The sequence below is a fragment of the Talpa europaea genome (assembly GCF_964194135.1).
Source record: "Talpa europaea genome assembly, chromosome: X".
NCBI classification, from domain to species: Eukaryota; Metazoa; Chordata; class Mammalia; order Eulipotyphla; family Talpidae; genus Talpa; species Talpa europaea.
In genome coordinates, this window is record NC_140081.1 from 38,001,003 (window position 1) to 38,025,088 (window position 24,086).

General features: G+C 35.8%; 1 protein-coding gene across 1 annotated transcript in view; it reads left to right on the plus strand.

Annotated features, from left to right (window-relative positions):
* Positions 1-24,086, plus strand: part of KLF8 (KLF transcription factor 8) — a gene marked incomplete at its 3' end in the record, with an annotated part of 92,373 nt that overhangs the window by 10,312 nt on the left and 57,975 nt on the right. Inside the window, exon 2 of the mRNA XM_084259236.1 lies at positions 22,041-22,602. Coding sequence (XP_084115362.1) covers positions 22,041-22,602 — 562 coding nt within the window. The remainder of the gene's footprint in view (positions 1-22,040; positions 22,603-24,086) is intronic.

The window sequence follows — 24,086 nt, forward strand, 5'->3', positions numbered from 1 at the left end:
AAAACGGAGTACACATTTTTCTCAAGCGCACACGGATCATTCTCCAGGATCGACCACATACTGGGGCACAAGACAAACATCAACAGAGACACCAAGATTGAAATCATATCAACCATCTTTTCTGACCATGAAGGCATCAAACTAGAAATAAACCATAAAAAGAAGGCAAAGAACTTTCCTACCTCATGGAGATTAAAAACCACACTACTGGAAGATAATTGGACTAATGAGGAGATCAAAGAAGAAATTAAAAAATTTTTTGAATTGAACGACAAGGAGGACACCAATATCCTAAATGTATGGGATGCAGCAAAAGCAGTAATAAGAGGAAAATATATAGCAATAGAAGCTCACATCAAGAAACAAGAAAGAACGCAAAGAAACAACCTAATCTCGAAGCTCAAAGATCTAGAAAAAGAACAACAAAAAAACCCCAAAACCAGTAGAAGAAAAGAAATAATAAAAAACCAAAGCAGAAATAAATGAAATTGAAACTAAAAAAACAATCCAAAAGATCAATGAAACCAAGAGCTGGTTCTTTGAAAAAAATCAATAAAATAGACAAACCCCTAGCCAGGCTCACAAAGGAAAAAAGGGAGAAAGCACAAATAAACAGGATCATCACTGAAAGAGGAGAAATCACAACGGACACAGCAGAAATCAAAAGAATAATCAGTAACTACTATGAACAGTTATATGGAAACAAGTTTAACAATCTAGAGGAGATGGACAAATTCCTACAACTCCACAATCACCCAAAGCTAGATAAAGAAGAAATAGAACACCTAAACAGACCAATTACAATTAGCGAAATTGAAATGGTAATCAAAAACCTCCCTAAAAACAAAAGCCCAGGACCTGATGGATTTACAAATGAATTCTACCAAACATTCAGAGACGAATTAGTGCCTATCCTTCACAAACTCTTCCAAAAAATTGCGAAGGAAGGGACAATACCAAACACGTTTTATGAAGCCAACATTACACTAATACCAAAACCGAACAAGGACAACACAAAAAAGGAAAACTACAGGCCAATCTCCTTAATGAACACTGATGCAAAAATCCTCAATAAAATTTGAGCTATCAGAATCCAACAATGTATCCATAAGATAATTCACCACGACCAAGTAGGATTCATTCCAGGGACACAAGGATGGTTTAGCATCCGAAAATCAATCAACGTTATCCAACACATCAACAAAAAGAAATATAAAAACCATATGATAATATCAATAGATGCTGAGAAAGCTTTCGACAAAGTGCAACACCCATTCATGATAAAAGCCCTTGAAATTCTTGGGATACAAGGAACATACCTCAACGTCATAAAGGACATCTATGACAAGCCAACAGCCAGTATCATTCTCAATGGTGAAAAGCTGAAAGCAATTCCATTAAGATCTGGAACAAGACAAGAATGTCCACTCTCACCACTGCTTTTCAATATAATACTGGAAGTCCTAGCCAGGGCAATAAGACAAGAGAAAGACATCCAAGGAATCCAAATAGGAAAAGAAGAAGTCAAACTATCACTATTTGCAGACGATATGATATTATACATAGAGAACCCCAAAAACTCCACAGAAAAGCTAATTCAACTCATCAATCAGTTCAGTAAAGTGGCAGGATACAAAATCAACACGCAAAAGTCAGTAGCCTTCCTATACACAAACAATAAATCTGAAGAAGAAGAAATCAAAAATACCATCCCTTTTGTTATTGAAACAAAAAAAATCAAATATTTGGGAATAAATCTAACAAAAGAGGTAAAGGACCTATACAAAGAAAACTATAAAACACTGTTAAAAGAAATAGAAGAAGACACAAAGAAATGGAGAGACATCCCCTGCTCATGGATTGGAAGAATAAACATTATTAAAATGGCCATCCTTCCAAAAGCAATATACAGATTCAATGCTATTCCAATCAAAATTTCAATGTCATTCTTCAAAGAAATAGAACAATTATTGATGAAATTCATATGGAATCACAAAAAAACCCGAATAGCCAAAGCTCTCCTGAAAAAAAAAGAAGGGAATGGAGGCATCACACTCCCAGACTTCAAACTATACTACAAAGCCATAATCATCAAAACTGCATGGTATTGGAACAAGAACAGACATACAGACCAATGGAATCGAATAGAAAATCCAGAAATAAACCCACAGATTTATGGTCAACTAATCTTTGACAAAGGAGCAAAGACTATGCATTGGAGCAAAGAAAGTTTGTTCAATAAATGGTGATGGGAAAACTGGGTCGCTACATGCAAAAGAATGAAGCTTGACCACTACCTCACACCATACACAAAAATCAACTCAAAATGGATTAAAGAACTCGACATAAGACCTGAAACCATAAAATGTATAGAAGGAAATATAGGCAAAACACTACGTGATTTGCACATCAAAGACATCTTTACAGACACATCACCCAAATCAGTGATAGTGAAGGCAAAGATAAACAGCTGGGACTACATCAAATTAAAGAGCTTTTGCACAGCAAAAGAGACAATAACAAAAACAAAGAGAAACCCCACCAACTGGGAGAACATTTTTGCACCCAACACTAATGATAAAGGACTGATCACAAAAATCTGCAAAGAGCTGATGAGACTCAACAACAACAAAGAAAATAATCCAGTCAAAAAATGGGCAGAAGAGCTAAAAAAGAAACTTCTCTGAAGAGGAAATGCAAATGGCCAACAGACATATGAAAAAATGTTCAACATCACTTGTCATCAGGGAAATGCAAATCAAAACTACCATGAGATACCATCTTACAACAGTGAGAATGGCACATATTAAAAAAACTAGCAACAACAAATATTGGCGAGGGTGTGGAGAAAATGGAACTCTTCTGCACTGTTGGTGGGAGTGCAAACTGGTCCAACCACTGTGGAGAGCTGTGTGGAGATTTTTGGACCTACTAAACATAGAGCTTCCATATGATCCAGCAATTCCACTCCTAGGTATTTACCCAAAGGTCACAGAAACATCAATTCCAAAGAACACCTGCACCCCTGTGTTTATAGCAGCACTGTTTACAATAGCTAAGCTTTGGAAACAACCCAAATGCCCAAAAATAGATGACTGGATCAAGAAGATGTGGTACATATATACCATGGAATATTACTCAGCATTCAAAAAAGATAAACACATGCAACTTGCAGCAACATGGATGGCGCTGGAAGGGATCATGCTCAGCGAAATAAGCCAAAAAGAAAAAGAAAAATACCGGATGGTCTCACTCATCGCAGGAATGTAGAAAATGTAAATAAGGGACCAGGTAAATGAATAACTATAAGAAAGTGAAAATCAAAATCAACAAAAAACTATGAACCAGAGACACTTTTAGGGGGGCCGGAGGGGAGGGATTGGGGTCAGAATGGGGGGGCTGCAATTGTATGGGGAATATAACAATAAAATTTATAAAAAAAAAAAAAGAAATATTAGAAGAAGCCTGGAAATCTAAACCAACAGAGGAATGAACAGGAAGAATGGGACAAGGTAGTGAATAGAACCACAAAATGATCACCAAAATAGCAGTAACACACTTCCATATATCAATAATCACCCTAAATGTAAATGGACTAAACTCACCAATAAAACAACAGAGAGTAGCATACAATACCAAAAAAAATAGAATCCAACCTTCTGTTGCCTCCAGGAAACTCACTTAAACTATAATGATAAGCATACATTGAAAGTAAAGGATGGGTTAGAAAACAATTCTACATTAAAATGGCCCCCAAAAGAAGACAAGGGTACCCATACTTATATCAGATAAAACAGACTATAAACTGAAAAGGTGAAAAGAGACACCAGGGACACTATGTAATAATCAAGGGGACAATGCATCAGAAAATCATGACACTCATTAATATATACTCAACAAATGAGGGAGCACCAAAATACATTGGACAAGTACTACCAGTTCAGAAAACAAACATTGGAGAAAATACATATGGGGTGGGAGATTTCAACACCCCATTCTCACCAAGGACAGATCAACAAAACAGAAATTAAACAAGGACACAGTAACCCTAAATAAAGATCAAGACTACACAGACCTAACAGATATACATAGGACACTGTACCCCCTAACAACTGAATACATATTTTTTTCTCAAATGCACATGAATCAACCACATATTATGTCACAAGACAAACATCAAAAATAAATGAAGACTGAAGTCATACCAAGTATCTTCTCAGATCATAAAGACATCAGGGTAGAAATCAACTGTGCAAAGAAAGCACGGAGATTGGAGATTGCCCATTACTTGGAGAATGAACAACATGCTACTGAGAGACCATTGGGTTACTAAGAAAATGAAAGAAGAAATTAAAAAGATACCTCAGACAAATGACAAAAATGACACAACTTTCCAGAACTTAGGAGAATCAGCAAACACATTATTAAGAGAAAAGTATATAACAATACACACCATATGAAGAAGCAAGAAATAATCCAAAGGAATATCCTAATCCCCCATCGTGAGGAACTAGAAGAAGAACAACAAAAAAATTCAAATGCCAGTAGAATAAACAAAGTAATAAAAAAGCAGAAATAAAGTAAATAAAAATAAGAAAGGCAATCCAAAGATGAATGAAACCAAAAGCTGGTTCTTTATAAAGTTAAATAAAATAGACAAACCCCAGCAAGGCTCACACACAAAAAATGCAGAAAACCCAAATAAGTTGTATTATTAATGAAAGAGGAGAAACTACCACAGACACAGCAGAAATCTACAGGATGATTAGTGATTATTATGAACATTTATATGCAAACAGATTCAACAATCTAGATGAGATGGACAAATTCTTAGAACTATACGATCACCCAAAGTGGAACAAAAAGAATTTGAAAACTTAAACAAACCAATTATAAATGGTTAAATTGAAATAGTAATCAAAACCCTCCCAAAAAACAAAACCCCAGGAACCAGAGAGTTTCACAAACAAGTACTGCCAAAACCATCAAAGATGAATTAATATCTGTCCTACAAAAACTTTTAATAAAAAATTGAGAAAGAAGGAAAATTACCAATTTCACTTTCTAAGGTCATATTACAGTGATAGTGTAAACTAAATCAACAAACTAGATTTGGGTTTGGTATCAAACCCAAAAAGACATTACAAAAAAACAAACCAACAAGCTAGATTTGGGTTTGGTATCAAACCCAAAAAGACAATACAAATAAAAGAAATCTATGTTCCTATTTGTGCTTTCTCTTGTTTTTTCTTTGTGAGCCTAACTAGAGGTTTGTCTATTGTGTTTATTTTTTTGAAGAACCTACATTTGGTTTCATTGATCTTTTGGATTGTTTCTCCTATTTCATTTATTTCTGCTTTTATTTTTATTATTTCCTTTCTTCTAGTGGCTTACGGGGTTTTTTTGTTGTTGTTGTTGTTGTTCTTTTCCTAGTTCTTTAAAGAGGGAGATTTAGTCATTTCTCTGAGTTATTTCTTGTTTCTTGATATGAGCCTGTATTGCTATATATTTTCCTCTTATAACTGCTTTTGCTGTGTCCCATACATTCTGGAGAGTTGGGTCCTCATTATCATTGATCTAAAGGTATTTTTTAAGTTTCTTATTTGATCTCTTCATTGATCCAATGTTCTTCCAGTAGTGTGGGTTTCAATCTCCATGAGGTAGGAGGCTTCATTGCTTTGTTTTCATGGTTTATTTCTAGTGTGATGCCTTCATGATCAGAGGAGATAGTTGGTATTATTTGAATCTTAGTGTATCCATGGATATTTGTTTTGTGTCCCAGTATCTGATCAATACTGAGAATGATCAGTATGTATGCGAGAAAAATGAGTACTCAGATTTACTTTTCGGTGCAGTGTTCTATAGCTGTCCGTTAAGCCCATGAGGTCTAGGTCCTTGTTTAGAGCTCTAGTATCCTTCCTACTTTTCTGTCTCTGGTGCAGTGTATTGAAGCCTCCTACTAGATATGTATTTTCTCTAATTTCTGTTTTCAGAGATGATAATAATTATCTGATATATTTTGGTGTTCCTTCATTTGGAGAGTATATGTTAATGAGTGTTATTTCTTCTTGAAGTATTGTCCCCTTGATCATAATGTAGTGACCGTCTGGGTGTCTTTTTAGCTTCTTGAGTTTGAAATCTGTTTTACCTTATATAACTGTTCCTGCCTTCTTTTTGGTCCATTTGCTTGTAGAATTGTTTTCCATCCTTTTGCTTTCAGTCTATTTTTATCTTTTGCAGTTCAATGTGTTTCCTGTACAGAGCAAATGGTTGGGTCCTTTTTTTTTATCCAGTCTGCTACTCTGTGTCATTTTATTGATGAGTTAAGTCTAACGAATAATCAGAGATTGCTATGAAAAGGCATATGCAAACAAGTTCAACAATCTAGAAGAGATGGGCAAAGTCCTACAACTTTACAACCATCCAAAGCTAAATAAAGAAGAAATAGAACACCTAAACAGAACGATTACAAGCAGTGAAATTGAACTAGTAATCAAAACCCTCCCCAAACACAAAAACCCAAAACCAAATGGATTCACAAATGTATTTTACCAAAAGTTCAGAAATGAACTAGTGCCTATCCTACACAAATTCTTTCAAAAAATTGAGCAGGAAGGGATACAACCAAATACGTTTTATGAAGCCAACATTAATCCAGTACCAAAACTGAACAAGGACAACACACACAAAAAAGAAAGCTACAGACCAATCTTGCTGATGAACACTGATGCAAACATACTCAATAAAATCCTAGCCAACAGAATCCAACAATGCATCAAAAAGCTAATTCACCGTGGCCAAGTGGGATTATTCAAGGGACACAAGGAATGTTCAACATCTTAAAAATCAGTGTAATCCATCACATCAGCAGAAAGATAAAAACTATATGATCATATCAATAGATGCTGAGAAAGCATCTGGCAAATTTCAACAACCATTTATGATAAAAGCCCTTCAAAATTCTTGGGATAGAAGGAACATACCTTAGCATAATTAAGACCATATGTGACAAGCCCATAGCCAATATCTTCCTCAGTGGTGAAAAGTTGAAAGCCATCCCCTTAAGATCTGGAACAGGACAAGGATATACACTCTCACCACTGCTTTTCAATATAATACTGGAAGTTCTAGCCAGAGCAATAAGACAAGAGAAAGACATACAAGGAATCCAAATAGGAAAAGAAGTAAAACTATCACTATTTTCAGATGATATGATAATATACATAGAGAACCCCAAAAACTCCACAGAAAATCTAAACAAAGTAATCAATAAGTTTAGTAAAGTAGCAGGATACAAAATCAACACCCCAAAATCGGTAGCCTTCCTATATGCAAGCAATCAATCTGAAGAAGAAATCAAGAAAACCAACCCCTGTACAATTGAAACGAAAAAAAAAAATCAAATACTTGGGAATAAACCTAACAAAAGAGGTGAAGGAGTTATACCAAGAAAATTGTAAAACATTGTTAAAAGAAAGAGAAGACACAAAGAAATGGACAGACATCCCCTGCTCATGGATCCTTCCGGAAGAATTAACATTATCAAAATGGCCATCTTACCAAAAGCAATTTACAGATTCAATGATATTCAAATAAAAATCTCAATGACATTCTTCAAATAAATGGAACAAATATTGATGAAATTCATATGTAGACACAAAATCCTTGAATAGCCAAAGCTCTCCTGACTAAAACGAACGGGAATGGAGGTATCACACTCCCATATTTCAAACTATACTAAAAAGCCATATTAATTAAAACTACATGGTACTGGAACAAAAACAGACACACAGATGAGTGGAATTGAATAGAAAACCCAGAAATAAATGCACAGATTTATGGACAACTAATCTATGACAAAGGAGCAAAGCATATGCAATGGAACAAAGACAGTTTGTTCAGTAAATGGTGCTGGGAAAACTGGACTGCTACATTCAAAACAATGAAGCTAGACTACTACCTTACACCATGCACAAAAACCAACTCAAAATGGATTAAATAATTAGACATAAGACCTATAACCATAAACTATATAGAAGAAAATAAAGGCAAAACACTACATGACATACAAGCTCAGTAACATCTTTAAAGACATAGCACCCAAAGCAAAGGAAGTGAAGGAAAAGATGAACAGCTGGGACTACATCAAATTAAAGAGTTTCTGTACAGCAAAAGAGACGTTAACCAAACCAAATAGTACCCCACTGATTGGGAGAAAATTTTTTGCACAAAACACTAATGATATGGAACTGATAACAAAGGTCTACAAAGAGCTAATGAGACTCAACCAAAACAGAGTTAACAACCCTGTCCAAAAATGGGCAGAAGAGCTAATAAGACACTTTTCAAAAGAAGAAATGCAAATGGCCAACAGGCTTATGGAAAAATATTTTATATCCCTCATAATCAGGAAAATGCGAATCAAAACTACAATGAGGTACCACCTTACACCAGTGAGAATGGCATATATTAAAAAAAAAAAAAAACTAGCAACAACAAATGTTGGCGAGAATGTGGAGAAAAAGGAACTCTGTTACGCTGCTGATGGGAATGCAAACTGGTGCAACCACTCTGGAAAGCTGTGTGGAGTTTCCTCAAACTACCAAAAATGGAGCTTCCATATGATCCAGCAATTCCAAAGGAAACAAAAACAATAATTCAAAAGGACACCTGCACTCCTATGTTTATTTCAGAACCTTTTACAATAGGTAGGATATCTAAACAAACCAAATGCCCAAAAATAGAGGAATGGATCAAGAAGATGTGGTATATATACACAATGGAATATTACTCAGCAATCTAAAAGGATAAATTCATGTTATTCACAGCAACATGGATGGAACTGGAAGGGATTATACTCAGAGAAATAAGCCAGAAAGAAAACAAAAACTGTTGGATGTTTCACTTATGGGAGGATTGTTGAAGAACCAAATAATGGATCAGTGAAAAAATAACTATAATAAAGTAAAAATCAAAATTAACAGGCATCCATACACCAGAGACATTCTGTAGGGGAGGAGGAGGGAGAAGGATCAGGACAGGAGTGAGATATTTGAATAAAAATTACAATGACATTCTTCAAAGAAATAGAAATAATATTGAAATTCATATGAGACCACTAAAACCCTGAATAGCAAAAGCTCTCCTGACTAAAAAAGGGGGAAGAATGGAGGCATTATACACCCATTGCAATAATGCTGCAAAACCATTATAATAACAGCAGCATGATATTGGAACAAAAACAGATACACATCAACAGAATCAAATTGAAAACCCAGAAATAAAACCACACATATATGGTCAACTAATCTATGATGAAAGAGCAAGGAATATATGCTGAAGCAAGGGAAGCCTCTTCAATAAATGGTATTGGGTAAACTGGACTGCAACATGCAAAAAAATGAAACTAGACTACTATGTCCCACCATATACAGAAATTGACTCAAAATGGATAAAAGACTTCAATATAAGATCTGACACCATAAATTATATAAAAGAAAATATAGGCAAGACATTCCATGACATAAACCTCAGAAAAAACTTTTGAGGATTCTTTCAGAAGCAAGGAAAATAAAGGAGAACATAAACAGCTGAGAGTAAATCAAACTAAAAAGGTTTGTACAATAAAAGAGACCACAATCAAAACAAAGAGACTTCATACTGAATGGGAGAAAACATTTCCCTACTATATGACAGATAAGGGACTGATATCAAAGATCTACAAAGAACATACTCAACTCACCAAAAACAAAGCACACAACCCAGTCAAAAAATGGACAAAAGAGCTAAAAATACAGTCTCCAAAGAAGAAAAGCAAATGGACAACAGGCATATGAAAAAATATTAATTCCTAGTTATCAGGGTAATGCAAATCAAAATTATAATACCACCTCAGTCCAGTCAGAATATCCCACATTAAAATAATGGAAACAGCATATTCTGAAGAGGATGTGGAGGTAAAAGAACCCTCTTAAACTGCTGGTGGAATCTAAAATGGCCCAGCTACTATGGAAAGCTGTGTGGAGGAACCTCTGAACATTAGAACATTAAATATGGATCTACCAAATGATCCAGCAATTCCACTCCAAAGAATCTACCCTAAGGAAACCTGCACTCCTCTGCTTATTGCAGCACTATTTACTATAACCAAAATATGGGGGAAAAAACTCAAATGTCCCCAAATAGAGGAATGGATCAAAAAGTTGTGCTTATTTATACAATGGAATATTACTCAGCAATGAAAAAAGACAAATTCATGCCATTTGCAGCAAAATGGATGGAGTTGGGAGGGGGTATGCTAGCTGAAATTAGTCAGAAGGAAAAAGATAAATATCGGGTGGTCTCACTTATATATGGAATATAGATAGACAAAAGAAAATATCAAGAAAATGTCAAAACTAGCAAGGTGACCATAGAACTGAAGCATACAGCAAAGGAGGGATTAGAGTGGGAAAAGCAGGAGAGGGATGAACACAAGACAACATGGTGATGGTTAATGGGTGATATGATGTTGGGAAAACTATGTGGACTACAATTATGTAAGAAAAATAATTAATAAAAAATAAAATAATACATATGGATAAGGATATGAAACCAAACAACATCTAGTAGTTCACATATAGGTACATGGTTATGAGCCCACAGAGTCCTTATATAGAAATATATAAGAGGTCTTATATAGAAATAACCACATGAACCACACAAACCCAAGGAATTCATTAACAATAAAATTATATGAACTCACAATGATGTTATGTTTATATGTATATGTATAGGTATATTAACCTCCAAACACTGTGGTGTACTTATAAATGGAATGGTATATGATCCCACTCAGCCTCATGGGGTTCATTTACAGAGATAAGTTTATGAACCCACACAGCCCCTAGAGCCCACAAATAGAGATAAGGAAATGAACTCACATAGAAATGTAGTGTTAATATAAAGGGGTAGGGATATGGACCCAGCCCCTTCCCTCAGATTCATATAAAGGGATAGGCATATGAAACCCTTATCTCAGTGGGGTTCATATGTAGAAAAAAGGAAATTAAAAAATATATAAACAACTCATGGTAGCAGCTGGAAGTGATCACAAGTGGGGCAGCTGAAGTGACACCACAGCAGCCAACAGCAGGATTCAAAAGGCCAGGAAGGACAGCACCTAATGCTGGAGCAGACAATATAGATGCAACATCACCAAGAGGTGGCACCAGAGGATCAGTAGCCGTGGCCAGCTCTCAGAGGTTGCCAGACACACGTCAGCAATGCCAGTCATCAGGTCAGCACCAGTCATCAGTTCTGGTCAGCTCAGGTCAGCAGTGCCAGTCAGCATAAGTCAGCAGGTGGCAGAACCAGAGATATCAGTGTTACAACTCTTTGAGTGCTATTGGCATAGGCCAACAGCTAACAACTCTTTTAGAGACACCAGGCATAAGCTGATGGTGCTCTCTACAGGTGATGCTAGGGGAAAGCATGGAGGCAGGTGCAGTGGTTATGTCTCTGTGGAAGTCTTGGAGATCTCAAAGTCTGTGAAGCTCTACAGAGGTCTCAAAGTCTGTGAAAATCTATGAAAAGTCTCCTGGAAGTCCAGGAGTCCTGATGAATAGTCTGCAAAGGGTCTGATCAAATGATTCATGCTGGCTGCCTCCCCGGCTTAAATCCTCTTCAGTGTTCCCACCTTTCAAGCCTGATTGGTCCATTTATAATCCCAGCTGTTTGATTTGTGCCAGTCAGGCTCCCATCAGATTGGTTCATTTTCAGTCTGCAGTGGTCTCAAAATTTTTGGATGGCGTTGGTAAGAGTTCAAATTTGATTGGTCCATTTGCAATTCCATTGTGGTATTCAAAAACATTTATTCAAAAGGATACCTGGACCTCTATATTTATTGCTGCACTATTTATAATAGCTAAGATATGGAAACAACCCAAATGCCCAAAAATAGATGACTGGATGAAGATGTGGTATACATCCACAATGGAAGATTACTCAGCAATCAAAAAAGATAAACTCATGCCATTCACAGCAACATGGATGGAGCTAGAAGGGACTATGCTCAGTAAAATAAGCCAGAAAGAAAGTAAAAATATTGGATGGTTTCACTTATAGGAGGAATGTAGGGGAAACAAAGGGTCAGGAAAAAATAATTATAATAAATTAAAAAACAAGATAAAAAGGAAAATATAAATCAGAGACATTATGCAGGGGACGGGAGAGAGAGGTATCAAAACAAAGGAGGGAACAGCACCAGGGACAATGGTGATGGTGCATGGGTGAATTGGTGGTGGGAATTCTACGGGACTACACCTGAGAGGAGAAAGCATACATTGTACAAAAAGGAAGAATGATGTAAAAAAAAAAAAATATATATATATAATAAAAAACAAAACAATTTCATTGTGATATTCATAAGTGAAACCCCAGCCAGCTGTCCAGACCTGACCTACACTGAGGTCAAGTGGTCTCATTGATTGCAGAGCCATGGTCAGACTCAGCTTCACCATTGCTGGGTGCTCACTGCACCCAGCATGCATCAGTGGGCTGGGTGTGGTGGTGCAGGGGGGTCCCACAGCAGAGCTCGGGCATCAATATGAGTGGCTGGAGTGCAGATGCTGCTCAAAGCCCACCAAGCTGGCCTGGCAATTGTAGGCTTCTCTCCTGTTGCTTGCACTGGGCAGGGGCATGACTTGCTGCTGGACACCCAAGGCCAGCTTGTGCTGGGTTGGGGTGAGGAAACTACTGCCGCTACTGCTGTTGAAGCCCATCAGGCTGGCCTTTGGGCTGCCACAGTGCATATTAGGCCTATGCCTCCAGAGCTCAGAGCAATGGCCTTCAAACATGGCTGGCACCTGCATTGGCCATCAATCCCAGATCACAGAGGCAGACCTCAGTAAAGCCATTCATTCCCCAGTGGGCTTTTGTTACAATAGTGCCATTATTACACCATTTGGTGATATATCAATAAATATTTCTTTTTTTATTAACTCAAATGGATTTAAAAATTACTTAGGTTTCTGAACATTTATGAACTTTGGAAATTAAAACTTCTCTCCAAGAACTACCAGGTTTCTATATTATTTTTTCTTACCCAACTTTCTCTAAAAAATCAGAACTCTTAGAAAACTACAGCCTAGAGTTTAAAAATAGCAAATGGGTAAAGTTGCTATTCTTTTTCTTTTTAAAAGTGACAGTTACTACAGAGTGCTTCAAAACTGAAGCCATCACAAGATGTTGAAGATGAAAGGTGATTGAAAGGAAAAAATTGGGGATCCACCATCAGGGTGACCTGCCAGCACCAGATGTGTGTACCCCCTGTGCCATTGTTGGAAGCAAGAAACTGCACTATTCCCCTCTGGAACTGAGAGAGGGTAAGCTCAATGAACAAAGGTCATCAGGGTAATGTGCATGGAGCCCAGCAGAGCTGCTGTAGGCTCCGAGCCCATGATTTGGAACTGAGCTGATCAGCCAGGGTGGGATCTGCCATCATGGTGACCTGCTAGCACCAGGAGTGTGCACCACTGTGCCACTGTTGGAAGCTAGGGATCCCACTATTCCCCTCTGTAAATAAGTAAATACAGAGGGAGGGGAGGATCATGGACAGCACTCATAACATACACAGTATCAGGTCCCTTTTGGAGTTTTGGGACAATAGAGCTGGACTTGATCTGACTAGCAGTTCCCAACATCGTAGAAGGAGCATCCCAAAGAGATGTGCATCAGTACCAGCAGCACAGTGTCCCAACACATAGAAAAAAATAGAAAACATACTACAGGGAGGAGGAGAAATACAAAAAAAACCAAAACAAAAAAAACAAGCAAGCCCTCAGGGGAAGGACATGCCACAAAAAGAAAATCAGCCACTAGAACTCAACAACGATGACATGGAAGATCTTCTCTGCCTGCTAGATAGAGAATTTAAAATCATTATGATTAAAAAAACACAAAGAAGATGAAAGGAAAAGAATGATATGAGACAAATAATTAATGTAGTAAAGAATGAAATTGAGTCCTTAAAGAATTAAAGAAGGAAATAAAAAAATAGGAGATTAAAAGATTAGTGGAGGAGTGAAAGAATTTTGGGAAAAGCAGTGAAAACAGAATTGATGAAGTGGAAGAACGGATAAGTACTCTCAAAGATACGGAAATAAAAAGAACCAAAACAGAAAGGGAAAGAGAAGTACAAAGGAAAAAGAATGAAGAAACACTTCAAAAAATCTCTAACACAATGAGGAGAGGAAATATTTAAGTGATAGGAATCCCAAAAGGTGAGGAGAGACGAAGGAATGGAGAAACTACTAAAGGAGCTAATTGAAGAGAACTTCACAAACATGAAAAAGGAGATGAAAATAGACATACAAAAAATGAGAACACAAAATTTCCATGATAAAAGGAAAATTACCACAAGACACATGATAGTAAAGTTCCTGAGAATCCAAGACAAGGAGAAAATAATGAAGATGACAAGGGGAAAGAAACAGATTACCTATAAAGGAAAACCAATTAGGCTGACATCAGACTTCTCTGAAAAAACACTAGGGGCAAGAAGAGAATGGAAGGACATATTCAAGAAACTCCAAGAAAACAAATGCCAACCAATAACACTTTGTCCTGCAAAGCTCTCCTTTATCTATGAATAAAAAATATGGACATTCTCAGACAAACAGAAACACCAGAAATTCATTACCACTAAACACACACTAGATAAAAATACTACAAGAAATTCTTAACCCAAACCAACAGGGAATGAATAAAAAGAACAGAATAAGGCAAGGAATAAAATCACAAAAAGACAAACAAAACAGCAAATACAGACACAAGCATATCGATATTAACTTTAAATGTAAATGGACTAAACTCATCAATAAAAAGACACAGATTATCAGACTGGATTAAAGCACAAAATCCAATGTTATGCTGTTTCCAGGAAACACATTTAACTACAAAACATAAACATAGACTGAAAGTAAAGGGTTGGAAAACAAGCCTATAAGCAAGTGGACCAAAAAGAAGGCAGGAACAGCTGTATTTAGATGGAATAGACTTCAACTAAGAAAGGTAAAAAGAGACAAAGATGAAGAGTACATTGTGAATAAGGGGATATACATCAAGAAGATATAACACTCATCAACATATACTCACCAAATGAAGGAGCACCAAAATATATGAGAATTATTATCAGCTCTGAAATAAGACATTTGAGGAAATAGATATATAGTAGGAGACTTCAACACCCCACTTCACCAATGGACAGATCAACAAGATAAAAAATAAATACATTAGAGCTCTGAATAAAGTCCTAGACCTCATAGGCTTAACAGACACCTATAGGACACTGTACCTACAAAAATCCAAGTACACATTTTCCTCAAGTGTGCATGGATCATTCTCCAGAATCGATCACATATTGGGCCACAAGACAAACATCAACAAATATATTAAGATCAAAATCATCCAACTATCTTTTATGAACATAAAGGCATCACTAGAAATAAATCATGAAAAATAAAGCCAGGAACCCACCCACTTCATGGAGATTGAAATCCAAACTACTGGAAGACGATTGGATTAAAGTAGAGCGCAAAGAAGAAATTGAAAATGCTTTGAGTTGAACGATAATGAAGACACCACTTTCCAGAACATAGATGATGCAGCAAAAGCAGTAATAAGAGGAAAGTATATAGCAATACAGGCTCACATCAAGAAACAAAGAATAACTCAAAGAAACAGCCTAATCTCCCATCTCAAAGAACTAGAAAAAGAACCACAAAAAACAGTAGAAGGAAGGAAATAATAAAAATCAAAGCAGAAATAAACAAAATAGAAATTTAAAAACAATCCAAAAGAAAATGAAACCAAAATTTGGTTCTTTAAAAAAATAAAAACTAGAGACAAACCTCTAGCCAAGCTCACAAAAAAGGGAGAAAACACAAATCAATAGTATCATAAATGAAAGAGGAGAAATTACAACAGACTCAGTAGAAATCAAAAGAATAATCAGAGATTACAATGAACATTTATATGTAAACAAGTTCAAAAATCTCGAAGAGATGAACAAATTCCTAGAATGATGTAATTATCCAAAGTTAAATAAAGAAGAAATAGAATACCTAAACAGACCAATTACAAGCAATAAAACTGAAATGGTAATCAAAACCCTCCCCTAAAACAAAAGCCAAGGGCCAGACGGCTTCACAAAGGAATTCTACTAAATGTTCAGAAATGAACTAGTACCAATCCTACACAAACTCTTTCAAAAAACTGAAAAAAAAGGAATACTACCAAATATGTTCTATGAAGCCAACATTACACTAATACCAAATTGAAACAAAGATAACACAAAAAAAGAATACAGACTAATCTCCCTAACGAACACTGATGCAAAAATCCTCAATAAAATGCTTGCCAACAGAATCCAACAATGTATCAAAAGGACAATACATAACGATCAAATGGGATTTATCACAGGGCACAAGGATGGTTCAACATCCAAAAATCAATTAATGGAATTCAATACATCAACAAAAATAAAAGCCATATGATCATATCAATAGATGCTGAGAAAGCATTTGACAAAGTCCAACATCCATTTATGATAAAGGCCCTTGATATTCTCAGCATAGAAGGAAAATACCTTAACATAATAAAAAGCCATATATGACAAACCCACAGCCAATATTATTCTCAGTGGTGAAAAGCTGAAATCTTTTCCTTTATGATCACAAAGAAGACAAGAATGACCACTCTCGCCACTGTGTTTCAATATAATACTGGAGGTCCTAGCCAGAACAATAAGACAAGAGAAAGAAATAGAAGTTTTCCAAATAGGAAAATAAGTAAAACTATCACTTTTTGTAGACAATATGATAATATACATAGAAAATCCTAGAAGCTCTACAGAAAAACTAATAAAAATAATCAACCAGTTTAGTAAAGTAGCAGGATAAAAAACCAACACACAAAATCAGTAGACTTCCTATATACAAACAATCTGAAAAAGAAATTAAGAAAACTATCCCATGTAAAACTGAAGCAAAAAAAAAATCAAATATCTAGCAATAAACTTAACCAAGGAAGTGAAGGGCTTATACAAAGAAAATTATAAAACATTACCAATACAAATAGAAGAAGACACAAAGAAATGGAAAGACATCCCTTTCTCATGGATTGGAAGAATTAACACTTAAAATGGCCATCCTACCAAAAGCAGTTTACAGATTCAGTGCTATTCCAATAAAAATCTCAATGTTGTTCTTCAAAGAAATAGAACAAATATTGATGTAATTCATATGTAGCCACAAAAGAAAACCTTGAATAGCCAAAGCTCTCCTGACTAAAAGAAAGAAGAAGGGAGCTATCACATTCCCAGACTTCCAACTATACTGTAAAGCCATAACAATTAAGACAGTTTGGTACTAGAACTAAAGCATCCACACAGACTAATGGAACTGAATAGAAAGTCAGGAAATGAAGCCAAAACTAATCTTTGACAAAGGAGCAAAGAATAGGCAATGGAACAAGGACAGTGTGTTCAATAAATGGTGCTGGGAATACTGGAACACCACATGCAAAAGAATGAAGCTACACCATTATCTCACACCATACACAAAAGTGAACCTAAAATGGATAAAAGAACTGAAATAGACCTGAAACCATAAAATATATAGGGGAAACACTATAAGACATACATCTCAGTAACATCTTTAGAGACTCATCCCCCAAAGGAAAGAAAGTAAAGGAAAAGATAAACAGCTGGGATTACATCAAACTAAAAAGCTTCTGTGCAGCAATAAAGACTTTAACCAAAACAAAGAGACACCCTAAAGATTGGGAGAAAATTTTTACACTCCATACAGCTGATAAGGGATTCATCACAAAGATATACAAAGAACTCACATAACTCAACAAAAACGAAGTAAACAATCCAGTTCAAAAAATGGGCAGAAGAACTTCAAAAACACTTCTCCAAAGAGGAAATGCAAATGGCCAACAGGCATATGAACAAATGTTTAACATCCCTCATAATCAGGGGAAAGGAAATTAAATCCACATTGAGATACCAACTTACCCCAGTAATAATGGCATATATTAAACAACAACAACATTGATGGTGAGGATGTGGTGAAAAAGGAATTCTCCTACAATGCTGGTAGGAATGCAAACTCATCCAACCACTATGGAAAGCTGTGTGGAGGTTCCTCAGACTGCTAAAAATGCAACTACCATATGACCTAGCAATTCCATTCCTAGGGATCCACCCAAAGGACACAAAAACTTTCATTTAAAAGGATACCTGCACCCCCATGTTTACTGCAACACTATTAATAATAGGTAAGACTTGGAAACAACCCAAATGCCCAAAAATAGACAACTGGATCAAGAAGGTGTTGTGTATAAGATGGAATACTATTGTGTATAAGATGGAATACTATTGTGTATAAGATGGAATACTAGTCAGCAATCAGAAAAGATAAACTAATGCCATTTGCAGCAACATGGATGGAGCTAGAAGGGATTATGCTCAGTGAAGTAAGTCAAAAGGAAAAAGAAAAATATTGGCTGGTTTCACTAATAGGACGAATATAGAGGAACCAAATAAGGGATTGGGGCAAAAAATAATAACAATGGAATACACAATAAAACAAAAACAAAAATAAACAGCTAACTATAAATTAGAGTCATTCTTCAGGGGAGGGGAAATGAGAGGGATCAAAACGAGAGAGGGATGAACACAAGGGACTATGGTGATGGTGTACGGGTGAATTGTTGGTGCACGGGTGGAAATTCTATGGGGACTACACCTCAGCAAAAATAGGAAACATTGTTAAAAAAAGGGGGGAACAATGATGTAAAATAAATAAATAAATAAATAAATAAATAAATAAATAAATAAATAAATAAATATTTTTTTTTTTTAAAAAGAAAGGAAAATCTAATGGTACAACTATATATCAGTCATCAGAGTTGCTTCTGATATCTGATGAAGAGTGGAATGGGGAACCATGTTGTGTCATCTTGTGCAAATTCTTAAAAATCACTAAAACTGTGCAGCTGAAAGCTCACTGAGAAGAACTACGGTTCTTCTTCAGAACCTTCATGTATACTATGCTATGTACAAAGTGAAGATAAAGCATGTTGTGTGTGTTTTGTTGTTGTTGTTGTTGTTGTTTAAACCATAGGGATAGTTATATTCAAAATAAGAAAGAAATCAAACTCATATTGAAAAGAGAATTCTCAGTGCACACAAATATTATTCACTATTGTAATGTGTCGATATTTAACATATCTTCAGGCCATAATACAAGAATTATTAAGGTCAACCTTGAGAGCTGCTTTTAAGCATAGTCCATTTTCTGGAGAATGCTTACTTGCAGAAAACAGCATTCATACCCAGAAAATACTTGCACCATGATGTATTCACTTAGTTATAATAGGTAATTGTAAAGGAAATGTGTGATATGTTTTGAGGAGACAACTGTTAAAACAATAAAACACAAACAAATGGTCTTCTAACATTTCTTTCAAAGAGTTGTGATGATGGCCAAAGAGGAGTAATGTCTGAAGTATTTTTTGAATAAGGTTTTTATTAAGAATTGGTAAACCACAGTGTAGGCTTAGTGTATAGAAGGATGACTCATGATGACTTGCTGAACCAGGGCCCTGTAACATCTTATCTCATTAAGGCAATAATGATAGTCTATATGTTCTTCAGTATTTGTATTTTCATTTGTCAGTTTCCATTTTGGATTTTCCTGAATAATATGTTTTTTTTCCCAATAATGTGAATAACTGTAGATTGAGCATAAGCTAATCACAAGGTCTTGAACTAGTTGCATTATTCTAGGCAAGGCTTAGCATCTTGGATATGGCCTCTGTTTAGCAAAAGACAGCAAGTTTGCCAAAGTATTCTCCATTTTATATTTAGAATTCACGACTTCATCTTACTTAGGTTTCTGTACCTAAATCATAGAGTCTGGGAAGACCCAAAATTTAGCTAGATCCTTCCTTAATGTATATTGGAATAGTTCAGTCTATTTCTATATCTTCATTCATGCTCTTAATTTTTATAGAAAATGATAGCATACCTATCCTCTCCTTATGCTTTCTGTTTAATTCTATTTCTCAGTGTTATTGAAAACCTTGATAGAGACTATAGAAAGATATACTTCTTCCTACTCTTCCTTGGAGATTCCTGAGATTGTGCCCCTTTAATATGGGAAGCAAGCTAGACAAGTAGAGAGGTAATTGAGAAATGTAGAAAAAATAGGTGCTGAAGTTGATTTGGGGGCTTCAGAGAGCAAGGAATGTTTAAGTTCAATAGAGGCAATCTTGACAACTTCCTCTCCCTATTCTCCTCCCAACCAACAGGATTCTGCTGCCTCTTACTTAATAGAAGTGTTTGCAATAGCAGCATAATTCACAGAAGTGATGTCTCACAGAAGGAGCAAATTGAAAGGAACAAGACCTGAGTTAGGGTGAAGGGTTTGTAAATCAATTGTCATAGCATAGAGGGAGAAAACAGATAACGATCTGGGTAAATTCTAGGGATAAATAATAGATGCTTCTTGGTGCCTTTGCTAACTCCCAGTAATATTTGAAGATCTTTTAAACAAAATCAAAGCAAGCAGACACTACCTCTCCTTGCCTCTCATCATTCTGTGATTTCAGGCCCTTTTTACTCTCACGTAAATTTTTAAAAATCACACTCATGATGTCATTATCAAGTCTTTAAAAGCTAACAATAATTTCTTAATTTCATCCAATATCCAATCAATATTCACGCTTTTCTAACTTTCTCATAAATGTCTCACAATATTTTTTCCTCTGTCTTCCCTTTTGGTTTCCTTGAATCCAGTCTAATTCTTCCTTCAATCTACACTTCCTGAGAAACTAGTTAAATCTCACATAAGTAGCTTCATACACATCACTCCCTTCCTCAAAACAATTATCACCTAGCCTTTCCTCAAAATCCACCTTCCTTCACATACAAAATAAAATATACAAAATAAAGGGTAGTTGTATTTTGTGTAAGGAATGCATTTCTGAACACCTCATAATTAAAAATTCCCATAACTCAAAATATAATCCTGATATACAATTTTTTACTAGTTTATTTGGTGGCTAAAACAGTATCATCTCCAAGGCTATCTTTAAGGTCCAGAGAGGCATATACATTTCCCAATGTCCCTGAATTTTGAATTCACAAAATTTTTAACAAGTTTTAAATTATGTTGAGGTTTTATCTTAATTTATGTATAATCTTTGAAGGGATCGTTCATTAGTGTTTTTAAAATAACTCAATTTAAATGGGTCAAATTTATGTTGAAGGGATAGAATTGAACTTTTAGTGGTGAACTTAATGTGGTATATACACATGTTGACATATAATAATGCACACCCAAAATTTATACACATTAAAATGCAATGTGATTTCAATTAAAATACAATTCTTTTCAGAATATAATACATCTAATTGTACTACATCATTATTACCTAGACATATTGCCTGTTGTCATATCTCTGCAGACAGAAATATCTTTATTACCCCTTCTCCGCCTAGCAAATCATATCATGTCCTCCTTGAAGCCTTCCCTGATCTTGTCTAGACAGAATGAATCATTGCCTTTTCTTTTTCAAAAATACCTTGCTTATATGGCTAGCCCACCACTTTTGTGGTATAAACTACCCATATTATTCTATCGTTATGACTGTATCTTATTCATATGTAACTGCACTGGGCTTAGCACAGTGTGTATAGTGCATATTCATAATGTGTTGACTTTAATCTCACAGGATTATTATAAAGATTAAACAAAATAATTTCTACTAGTTGTTTGATACAAGACCTGTTACTGCTGCTTAGTAAAGTTTACCTTCCTTTTTCTTCTTAAATGTGCTCCTGTCTCATTTATCTTACCTCTGTATATTCTGCCCATGAGTAAATATAGAGGGGATTTTTTCTTTCATTGTTCACATGATTCTTCTTCAGGGTACTAACACTGATTATTTTTGCACCTCTCATTTGTTTTACTTATTTATTTCATTAGGTTACTGGCTCTGTTCAGATTAGAGATTCCCCTAAGACAGCAGACAGAGGTAATATGACATCTCCACCACTCCTGGATGCCAACTCTATGGAGAACCCAGCACTGTTTAATGACATCAAGATTGAGCCCCCAGAAGAACTTCTGGCTAATGATTTCAACCTGCCCCAGGTGGAACCAGTCGACCTCTCCTTTCACAAGCCAAAAGCTCCTCTCCAACCTGCTAGCATGCTGCAGGCTCCAATACGTCCTCTCAAGTCACAGCCTGCTCCCCAGACCCTTGTAGTATCCACTTCAACATCTGACACAAGCACTTCGGCAAATATCCCTACAGTTCTGACTCCAGGCTCTATCCTGGCCCATCAGGGCACTGGTAGCCAGCAAATATTACATGTGATTCACACCATCCCCTCAGTCAGTCTGCCAGATAAGCTGGGTAGCCTGAAGACCATCCCAGTGGTGGTGCAGTCGCTGCCCATGGTGTATACTACTTTGCCTGCAGATGGGGGCTCTGCAGCTATTACAGTCCCACTCATTGGAGGAGATGGCAAAAATGCTGGATCAGGTAAGCATCAATGTGCCTCTTTTCTGGGACACGCCTTCCTCCATCTACTCTTTTTTTGAGTCATCACCTCTTCTCTTTTTCACCCCTTCCAGTTATTCTTGTACAGTTTTGAGAGTAACTTTACAGAAACACTGTTTTTATCATGATTTTTCAATGCTTAAGAATTTATAATAACGCTCTTTTGCTTAGCTCATGCTTCTCAAATTGGGGTAATCTTATCCTTGAGTGAAATAATGTGCATCTTCCTAGAATCTTTATACTATTTGATATTAATATAAAACATTTTATATTATTTAAGTATGATTTTTATTAAAAAGCAAAATATAAAATTTGAATAACATTTTAAGATAAGAATCAAACTCAAAAAATGTTTTAGGCCTATTAAGGTACCTTTCCTGGATAATGTGTTTATTCTTCTATTATGCTAAGAATGCTTTGGTGGAAAATTTTATACACTTAACCTGTCTTAGCTTCTGCCTCTCCCCAAACCTTATTTTTTTTTCTTCCCTACAGGTAAAATATTCCTCTTTGAAATATTGCCATCCTTCCTGTATTCCCTCTCATTTGTCTGCTATCAACTTCCATTTTACCTTTTTCTTGCCTGTAGCACAGAGTACAGGCATTCTTCCCAACTGAATTGTAAATTCCTCAAGGACAAGATTCTATCTTATTTCTCTTTGGGCATCTCCAGAGAACCTAATACAGTGGCAAATAGTTGTTTTCTTGTAACAAATACTTTAATGAGCAAGCAAACCTCATTTTTTTTTCCTGGAGATAGTTCATATGTGGTAATCGTCATTTTTACATAATTTTAAATATATGTTCAGAATTCAGAAAGATATAAATTAAGTCTCCCTCCCACCACTGTCCCCCAGACACCCAGTTCTTTTCCTGGAGGTATATCTTCTGTGTTTATAATTGGAAATGATCAAAGAAAATTTTATGGTCTCTATAGTGGTTCAAGATATTTAGCTTCACCACATCTGTACAATTATGATCAGTTTCTTATGTTATGCCTTTGGAATAACTTTGGAAAATTCATTTATAATCAGAGGAGAGAGATTCAAATCCATGTCAAATGTAGAATTGATAAGTGAATAGTAGGAATTTTAAGACCAAAGGAAAGATATGTGTCTAGAGACTAGATTTCATCTCAGTATAAAAAAAAATCTTTCTAAAATTTTCTTTGAATTTCAGTGTCTTGTGATAACACCATCACTAAATGTAGGAGACTGAAAAACACCTTACTGAGCATCAAGTTGCTGAGACTCTGCAGTGTTCTTTTGAATAAAAATATTGTCATGAACTAGTGGTAAATTGTGGTAATGATAACGTTTTTGAGAGACCATGAGGATGTTAATTAAAATATGGTTATCATACAGTGTAAACTTTTAGACTTCAGGACAAAATCAGTAGTTGCCAGAGGAAAGAGGGAATGGGTATGTGTAAATCAGGTAAAAGGGGTGTAAAGGATGGAATTGGAT